We start from the raw sequence: 10,263 nt of genomic DNA on the forward strand, positions 1-10,263 counted from the left end.
AATATGAATTTATTATACTATGGCTGAAGACCTCCCTAGCAACAACATATTTCGATGAAACATCCATGCAGGTGTAATGAAAAATTCATTTTTGTAATCTAGCTTCACTCTTTAAAAATCCAGTCCTGTGAAGTGAAGAAACTTGATTAAAATAAGACAGGTGGAGTGTTTCCAAGAGACAGGCAACCCTCCTAGAAGACTACACCACTGGGATACCAACTATTAAAAAAACCCCCCCAAACCAAAACAACATACACACCCCAAACCAAACATAGAAAAGTTGACACAAAAGAAGTGAGCATCAGGTTTGCTGAAGTGCTGAGCATTAGAAATTAAGTTTGAAAGTTCATATTTCAATTAAAATTCAGTTTCGGTTAAAAATCAGTTTTGGTTTTCGGAAAGACTTGTAATTACAACTCCAGATGGGGTTCAGTTCCAGCAAATACCAATGGATGCAGCTGGGCAAAAACTTGAGTGTTAATGTATTAAAAGATGGGCTTTGGATTGCCTATTATGCAAAAAAGAGATTTCTAATGCATTTTGTAGATAGCACCTCTGTGCCTGGTAGTGGCAGCTTAAAATGTTTTTATTTCTTTCACGTTTTTCAGATTCTTGTTGAACAGAAATCCTTTAACTCTCTTCCTTTTGTTTGAAAGCTATACTTATCTTGAGCATTTTCTATGCACTACACTTTGGTCTTAAACACACTTCCATATCAGGCACACACATTATAGGAATGCTAAAAAAGTAAAGTAATTTGAATTAAGCCAGTCTAAGTCCTTAGAAGTTTTATGTGCCTCATCCTGCCACAGTTCTTTAGGGCTTTGCTCTGCCTGAGGCTTGCTTTTCTTAAAAAAAAAAGAAACCGAAAAACAACACCCCCCCCCACTACATCAAATTCTGTTTTAGCATTTACTGTTTTATTACTTAAAAGAAGTTTACCTGAAAGGGAAACATGACCTGTTTCCACAGTAACTGTTGTTCCCCCATAAAATATCATAGAGATGGGAATCCTTAGGTATTCTAGTGTGCTTTCAAGAGTAACTGCTGTGGGCAGGCTGCAAGTCATAGGGTGTAAATATGGATGGTGCCTAGCACTTACTCTGTATTGGTACTATATTGTTTCCTCCCTTGCTGAGCTTAACTAGACTTTTGAAATCTAGCGAAGATATTAAGGTTAAAGCAGGTCATTTTCTCACCTAGTTAATGTGTTTTTTTTTTCCTTAAACCTGAGCTCTTAGAGTTTCAATTGTTTGAGAGGCTGCTAGTGGAAAAGCTTTGTGGTGTTACAGGGGGAGAGTTGAGAACCTTTCACTCAGACTCATGCTAGGGTGAGATGGCAACACTTATATTGCGAGTCAGGCAGCAGAAAACATAAAAGAGTATTGACTGGTAATGATCTCTCTTGAGTCAGTCTCTTTCAGAGAAGTGCTTTATGAGAGGCTGTGATTTATTGTGATGCTTTAACTTGTTCTGCTTGGGTAAAGATAGCCAATTTCATTGTAGAGCAGAAACGAAGCAAGGTCCCCATAGCCTTTTACACAATAGAAATAGAGATAAGAGCACTCAGCCAAGAGATGGGAGATCTGGATTCAGTTCTTTCTGAGGGTTCAAGTGTGTATTTCTCCACTCTCAAGAAGAGTAATTTTACCCACTGAACTGAAGCATTCAGGCACTGAAGCAATGAGTTCAAAGTTGATTGAGCCTGAAGAAAAACAGTAACAATCTTTTGTGTTTCTCCCACTTAATTGCCCTGCTGTTGCTAGTTCCCTTTATTTTGGAATTGTCTTACTATTTTACAAGTTTTAAGTTGAAACCTTTTAAGGTAACTTTTTTTTTGGCAGTAAGAAGACTCAAGTGTTAGTTACTGCCTGTCAGATAAAGTGTGCTCATGTAGTTGCATCATGTAACATACTCTGATTTTAGTATTTATTATAGAAGTTGGTTTTGAGAATACACTTTCTAAGGAAATGAATCTCCTGTAAAAGGATTGTTTTGGGGAGAGGATTTAAGAAGTGATAATGAGATATTTTTTTACTTGTTTTTTTCCACAATAGTAAAATCCTAATGCCCTCAAATATCCCTATCCTAGATCTGTATCAAGATCTTTCAGTAGGCAGTGCTTGACATCCTGGAACACATTGTTCTTCTTAGGGCTTCTGCCTCAACAACACCCTTGTGTAGAATTCTCTGGACTCACATAAAGCCAAGTGTAGACTGACAAGTCCCCTTTCTCCTCTCCATCTGATGAGAACTGAAGTTCACTGGTGAAAACACTTTGCTCTCACTCTCTAGGTGCACAGTCACAGATATCTCCAGTACCAGTGTGGGTTCTCTGCTCAGCTGCTGTCCATGGCTGCATCAGGAGCTTTCTTGGCTCCCTGTGCTTGGTTCTGCTCACTGGCTGGTTCAGCTTGAGCCTCACTGGCAAACCAACGAACACGTTTGTCTTGGGCATCTCCAGGCTTGCAGACCCATTGAATATCAGCACAAACCCTCTGTCCATACCTGGATCCTGGACCTCCCAGTTGCTACTCAGTCAGTTTGCCAGCAATCTAAGTACACTGTAGTCTTCCATACCCACCACTGCTTTTGGGGATAACATAAATTCCCCCACCACACACGGCAGGTGCCCAGGCAAATGGGTTGTGTGACCTGCAGTTCCTTTGCAGCTGAGGTGCTGGGATCTTCATTAAGCTTTGCTCCAGTCCCTCTAGTAGCTGGCATCCAGGCACATGGGCCCTATGGGCTGTGATCCTGCCCCAGTGGTTGATGCCGAGACCTTCACCTGCTCCAGTTGCAGGTGACCCTTTCATCCAAGACCTGACACCAGTTGCTGCCCCCAAATTCACGTTTTATGGGACCTGATTTCATGGCCCATTTTACTGCTGAGACACCTCCACCCACTGCAGCTGCTGGCCCCACAGACACAAGGGGTTCTCCTGAGGTCTGGTCCAGTTCCTGGCCCAAAGTGAGTCGTGCTCAGTTGCTAGCACCTAACCTTTACAGGCTCAGGTGGGACAGAGAGAAGGGTTATGTGGTAAAATAGTTAAGGAAAGATTTGTTATTAAGTTTTGCACAGTTGCACTTGTGGAGGCCCTGGAGGGGCTTCTCCTAAGTTACACCCCCTTGGCTCCTTCCCCTGTTCCTATGCCTGAATATAGGTGCTCCTGAGGCTCTCCCTCCCTTTTCCTTGATTGGGCCTCACCTTGATACTGCCTGGAGACCAAGGTCAGCTGGGAGGCCCCTGGGGGGAGAGGGTGGGACCTTGGGGGGGAGTGCATGTCGGAGAGGAGAACGTCTCACAGCGTGGCTGAGTTAAACATCTATGGATGTTATGCAAAAGCCTTTTTTGCTTCTTTACCATGGACTTTGCTAGCAGCAATTCAAGCTGCAACATGCACATGTCCCTGTCATCAGCTATAAAGTCCAGGCTGGCTCTCTGCCTCTAGTTTCTTAATGACCTATTAATTAGTGACTGAACCCTTTTCTTCTTTGTGATTGTTTCCTTATCCCTTGTCTATTGGGTTTGTGCCACTGAGTGTTTTATTTATTACTTTCCTGTTACTTGTATCTGCCTTTGAGCTGGAAAGGTCCTTGATCTGATAACCTTAATGAAGCAGATACTCTCATGTTCCAAATACCCTACAGTGATAATTTCACAAATTAATTAGATTTTTTTGCAGTAAAATACATGAGGGGGTAAAATGCATCTCTTTTTAAAGATACTTCCTTTTATCTTTTTTGATTTTTTTAAATAGCTGGCTCCTGTTTATGACCAATCACTTTCAGCAGTCATGTTCTAAAATTTCAGTTAAGGATACTTTTTCAAATATTCTTGGCAATGTACAAATGCAGTACAACGTGGCTTGATGGAGATAATAGTTTTCCTTTAGGACCCCAGATTGCTGTATCAGAAGTGGGGATTCTTTAGAATAGGAGACAGTGTTTGTGGGCCTGTTGGGTGGTACAACTAAGAGGCTGTAGGATTTACGAAGCAGAGGCAGTGTGGATGCCCAGACAAACAGGAAGGATAAAAGAAGTATCAAACAACTGTTTTATTTTTACCAGGTTAGCCATTCACACTATGAACTGACTGTAGCTTTTTGCTGTATGTAATGTTTTCTTCTGCAGAGCTTTGTGCAAAAGATCTTTTTGGCTTTCTTTGGATTTTTCTTTGTTAGTTCTGTGATGATTTATGTTTGTGAAGTGATAGATTAAAAAAGTATTCCTGAGATCTTGCTTGGTTGAATGATCCTGATCAAAATGTTTCAAATCCTTGTCATAGATATATAACAAAACTGGTTTAATTTTCATCTTATTGCAAAAGGCTGTTTTCAGAAGGAGTTACCAGAAATTATAAGTTGCTGCTCAAATGTTCATTTGGCTTCTATCACTTTGTTGAGCTAAGTAGGAGAACCCTACTGCCAAACCATCAATGCTTTGTCTTTCCATCAGGTGGTTGCTTGTTTTGAGCAGTTCTTACATGAGCAACTTTGCTCTGTTGTCTTGTGCACTGGAAATGTATAATGGCACAGAGGCCTATGAAGTTAAGGGATCTTAATGACTTAATGGTTTACTGACTTAATAGCTGAGAGGTTTACTACCTGGAAAAATAAGGGAACTATGGCATTCTTTTGTTGTCAGGATATGATTAAGTAACTCATTAGATATGGCAGTCGCTAGATTCTGAATGCATTTTTGAATTAATTTTGAATGAGAACAGACCACAGCAATAACTAAGGTTTTGAATGTAAAGCTGAAAACTGATTTATCAGTTTTGATGTTTGATAAAGTGACATTTCATTGTTTAATGTGTTATGTTGGGCATGCACATTAACTCAGGGCAAAGAAGTTACTTCTAATTTTTATTATGACCCTGCCATGTCATTTGTTTTGCAGACAGTCATAGATGCCCATATCTTCCCAGCTCTTATAAATATTTTGCAAACGGCCGAGTTTCGGACAAGGAAGGAAGCTGCTTGGGCCATCACAAACGCAACATCGGGAGGCTCTGCTGAACAGATCAAGTATGAAGTGCTTTAAATCTTTCAATGCAATAGGCTGAGTTAGTGTTTGTGCAAGAAAACAAACTATCAGCCTAGAAACTGAGAAAGCTTTCACTGTGCACTCGGTGCTGTATCCAGAGAGACCATGGCCTTGTTATGAATGGGCCTTTCATTCCTTCAGGGAGAGATCATAAAAGTATTTCAGCTGTAATACTTATTTACATAATTATACCATTTGTCTTATGTGAAAAAAAACCTAAATGCAGCTTTTAAACTAACTTCTGAGGGGTGTAGAGTGTAACACAGTGCAGTAACAGTCTGGAGAGGAATAGCTCAGCCCCTTGGACAATGGCATCACGTGCATTGTTTCTCCTGTTTTGCTTATACCGGTACATGATGCTTATATACAGTTTTGTATAAAATAAAGACTTCACAAGCATGTTAAATTAATCTAATTGCTCTTTATAGAAAATATTTAGAAGTTACCATTATAGAAATATAGTTTATGGTACAAAAAATAAATTATTATTTCAGAGCTATATGGAGAAAGTGAGACAGAGAAAGAATTTTAAAGTTATTTTCATTGTTTCAGCGGAATTGACTGGATAGAAATAGATGTCTTTAATTTCTCTAATTTTTGCAGTCAAGTTGATACTTCATCTGATTGATTGTTTTGATTTGTTTGACCTTCATACTAAGTGCTTAAATGGCTACACCAATTATAATTTTGCAGACAATTTACTGGGTTCCATGTGATATTTTTCAGGTACTTAGTAGAACTGGGATGCATCAAACCACTCTGTGACCTCCTGACAGTAATGGACTCCAAGATTGTGCAAGTAGCTCTGAATGGGCTGGAGAACATCCTGAGGCTTGGAGAGCAGGAGTCCAAACGCAGCGGCAGTGGCATTAATCCTTACTGCGCTCTTATTGAAGAAGCGTATGGTATGGGCAAAACACCTGGGGAGATCTGGGAATACTGACATGGTCACAAACTCATTGGAGCCTCAGCAGGCCCGGTTCTGTTAGTTCCCTTATCACTGGTACTGAAAATAATCTGTTCTTTGATAAGTCTTCAGAGTATTTCATCTTCTACATTATCTTTATGTATCGATTGGAGGAGAATGTGCAGATCTTCTTTTCTTGATTCATACAGAATAAAAGGTGTTAGAAGAAAACCACTACAATTCCCAGCAGTAGAGATTTACTAGAATTGCTAACATTTGAGTTTCATTATAGCATAATTCCCTGCTGTATTATTTTTCTTTGTATCTGACTTCAAGGCTTGAGTTTGCCCATGTCCTTTAAAGCCTGCCCAAAAACTGGTTGTCTGAGTTTAACTGCATTGTATACATACATATTATACAGGTTAGGAAATGGAGTCTCCATCCTTGGAAGTTTAGAATACTTGTCTAGGCACATCAGATCTTATCTGGTGTTGATTAGTACTGCTGGGATGGGCTGCAGGTTGGACTAGATGATTATCAAAAGTTTATTTCAGCTTACATGTAGGTGATTCTGTAGTCACAGTCTTCATAAAGAAAGCACTGTAAATAAACATGCTTTCAGGAAATATGGCCCTAAAAGTCTCTTCAGGAAAAGTCTTAGAGTTTGAGGCCTTGTTCTTTACCCATTCAAGCTTGTTGATTTAATTTTTGAGTGAAAGGGTAAAGGCAGACAGAAGGTACGGAACACATAACACAGTTACAGAGATCTCTGTAGTTTGAACTGGCTTTCCTTGGTTCTGGAGAGTACAAGTTGGATGCAGGTCTCCACCGAGGAGCCTGTTCTTTCTGAACGTGGGAGAGAATAATGAAACAGACTGAAAATTGTCACGGTCATATCCTTTGATTGAGCTGTAACTTTTATGTACTGCTTTTCTCTGCAGGCCTGGACAAGATTGAATTCCTGCAGAGCCATGAGAATCAAGAGATTTATCAGAAGGCCTTTGATCTGATTGAGCACTACTTTGGAACAGAAGATGAAGACAGCAGCATTGCCCCACAAGTGGATATCAACCAGCAACAATACATCTTCCAGCAGTGTGAGGCTCCCATGGAAGGCTTCCAGCTTTGAGGTGCCCCTGTGCTGTGTGCTCCTCTACCTAGCCAATCCTGTTGTCGAGCCACAAGCCACCCGTGGAGTGATTCTCTCAATGTTTTCCATAACCCTGTTTGCGCTCATTCGCTTGCCTTGTGCACATGCTCTTACATACGTCTGGAAAACTTTTGGCTCTCCGTGGCAGGATGTCCCCTCCTTGGCAAGGGGTCGCCAGAATCACCCTTCTCCTCTAGATTCTGAATCTCTCCACTGTCATCTTCGTGGAGTTGAGGCACCTTTCTATACTTTGAGATATTCCCTGTTCCTATTACAGGAAAGTAATCCCTCCTCCACTTGGCCCCCCACTCCTGGCATCCAAGAGAAGGCTCCCTTTCTCTTGTATTTGCTGCAGAGTGTGCCTGCAGTCCAGGGAGACATTCAGCCTTTCTGAGAACGTAGCTGAATTCATCCTTCATGTTCTCCCCTGGATGCCTCTTTGGACGGCTGTGAGAGATGCGTTAAACCTTCACATGCGTCCTACCTACCTTGCTGTATGTGCCAGCTGGGGTTATTGGCATGAGGAACATGTTACAAACAATGGAGTAAGTTCTCTGGCCCCTGCAACAACAGGCTGCAATGGACATGTTTTGTGGTTCTTAGGAATACTGAACACATCCGGCCCCATCCCGTCTCAACACTGAGCTCCCAAGTTGGATTGCAGACCACTGTGGAGATTTGTATACCTTTCCAGTTTTTCCTCTCCATCCACGAAAAGAGAACCTGTGAATAGGTTACTCTTAACACCTCCCCAGAAATGACTTTCCAAAACAGCTTCTAGAATGGAGAAACTGCCCCCACTTCTGCTTGCCAGCACAGTATGATTCAGCCGGGCCTTCCTTAAAGATCAAACCTTTTCTGGCTCCATGCTCCAGAGTCTGGTCCCTGGTATTCTAGTTATGGCTGAAAAGTTCCTGTCTGCCTCTTTACATTTTTACACAGCGTGACTTGAACAGATTTGTCTTCTGAAAAGTTAACTTCTGAATACAGAATTCTTAATTTGTAAAACTTGGCACAAGGAGTGTTAGATCTCCTTTTCATTTTCACGAGACAAGAGCTTCCTCTCCAGCTCACCTGATGGAATATAGTCCTCCTGGCCAAGGCCCTTATTTAACTAAAATGACACTACATTCACAGGATAGTACTATTACATCTGGATCCACCTGGCCTTCTCATTTCACTTTTCCCTTTTGCTGTTGATGAGACTTCAGGTGAATTAGCATGGAACGCATGGTTCCTTCAGGTGACATCTGTAAGGCATCGTTGACTGTATGGCAGCTGCCACACGCAGCTGGAGACTGCCCTTCTGCTAGCAGCATGTTCTAGGCTCTGCAACCTGCTTGGATCACAGGGCTCTGATGCAAAGGCCAGCCACTCCTCACTGAGTTCAGCTGACACTGGCACCAAACTTGACACATCTGGGGAGATGCCGCCTGATTGAAAGTGGCAGTTCCATTTCGCAGAATGCAATGGATTCCCTAGGCCGTCTGCTCCCCCCTGCATCGGGCTATGTTCTTTCAAGCCATTTTGGATGCTTGGAACACACATTTGTCCAGTGTAAACATTTCAAAATCGCCACTGGCAACTGCAGTGTCACGTACCTGTGGTAAATGTTTGTGGCAGAACTGTCTTCAAGATCCTCATGGCTCCTCTCAGTGATAAGCCACTGCAAAAGCAAAACCAGCCCATTGGATACAGAGTTATAAAAACACATAAGTCACTTGTCATGCTGCTGAAAGAAGCTAGGCAAAGGCCTGAACATCAGCTCTGTGTGACCATTATTTAAATAAAGTCTTCTGTCTCTGCTTCAGGATAGAGACTCTGACCTGTGTGGCCACTGCAGAAGCCACCTGCTGCCTCCCTAGCTAAGCCAGCTGGCATCCACTTCCCCTCCTCCCAGTTATTTTCTCTAGTGCTGCTTTGTGCTGAAGGAACATTTAGTTTACTGCACTTGATCTGTAAATGGACTTCAATTCTTTGTAATTTTAGGGGGTTAAATTTGGTGGTTAATTTAAAAAAAGCAAAAAAAACCCCTCAATGTTGCCTTTACATCACATATAAATAACTGTGTTTCTCTTTCCTTGAAGGGTGATAGAAGCACTGATTAGTAGCAAAATCTTGTTTTAGCTTTTGGATTTTTTTGTGCTGGATTTTTTTACGTGTAAATTTCCAATAACATGTCATTTCTATAAGATTTGTTTAAAACCATGTACCTCTTATTGGATGGTATAAAAATGCTACATATTTTGTAAACAAATCTGAGCAAAGTGTGTGTGCATATATTCTGTATATTCATATATGTATATTCTGTGTATATATACACTAGCGTGTATATATACATATATACACACACACATATATATACACACACGCATAAAGTGTGTGTATATATATACATACCTATATATCTATATATATTAGTGTTTTCTCTTCCAGGCTAGTGAAAACAATGTGGTGCATTGGCGTTTCCCTCCCCTGCCCCCCAAGAAAGTAATGACAATTGCCTCTAAATGAGTGAATTAAAAAAGAGTCCATTTAAGTTGACTGGTGTGCCTTCCTGTGTAAGGAGCCTGGCCAGTATTTGTTACTTTTGCCATGGATATGTGAATTCAGAGCAGTTAAGTATAATCTTTAAACTTGGTATGTTTGTTTGAAGTGACAGGCCTGGTTGATGCAGGTAATATTGTTGTCCTAAATACTTAGACTGTGTAAGGCATTTGACTGGTACTGCATAATATTTTGAGTGAAAACCACACCAATAGAAGAATCAACATGGCACACATTAAATGGATTAAAATGCGGCTAACTCATAGGTCTCAATGTAATTTAAATGGTGTTTAATTGAGTGTATTTCCATCAGGATCTTCCAGCAACCAGTTCTTGGCATTGCTTTTCTTAGCCTTATTAATAGGTTGAAAAGAAACAAAATCTACTTCTAACAAAGGCTGCACATTAAGTGGGTACAGAAGGGAGATCAGACTTGTGAATTATAAAAGGAAAAGCTCACTGATACAGACTGACCAAAATTACTTGGTAAGACAAGGGCAAGTAAACTACTTGCATTTAACAGAGCCAAACATGTAGTGTAATGTTACCCATCTAGTAAGTGACAGTTAGGCCACAGATGAAGGACTCTGTTTTGGAGGCAAGTGCCAGT

General features: G+C 41.0%; 1 protein-coding gene across 1 annotated transcript in view; it reads left to right on the forward strand.

Moving 5' to 3' along the window:
• The window catches only part of KPNA1 (karyopherin subunit alpha 1), a 50,425-nt gene extending 40,780 nt beyond the window's left edge, over nt 1–9,645 (forward strand). Inside the window, exons 12-14 of the mRNA XM_058019295.1 lie at nt 4,903–5,030; nt 5,776–5,954; nt 6,898–9,645. Of these exons, the coding sequence (XP_057875278.1) occupies nt 4,903–5,030; nt 5,776–5,954; nt 6,898–7,085 (495 nt within the window). The 3' untranslated portion in view covers nt 7,086–9,645. The remainder of the gene's footprint in view (nt 1–4,902; nt 5,031–5,775; nt 5,955–6,897) is intronic.
• The last annotated feature ends 618 nt before the right edge of the window (nt 9,646–10,263 follow it).

The sequence above is a fragment of the Melospiza georgiana genome, chromosome 2, assembly GCF_028018845.1.
Source record: "Melospiza georgiana isolate bMelGeo1 chromosome 2, bMelGeo1.pri, whole genome shotgun sequence".
NCBI lineage: Eukaryota > Metazoa > Chordata > Aves > Passeriformes > Passerellidae > Melospiza > Melospiza georgiana.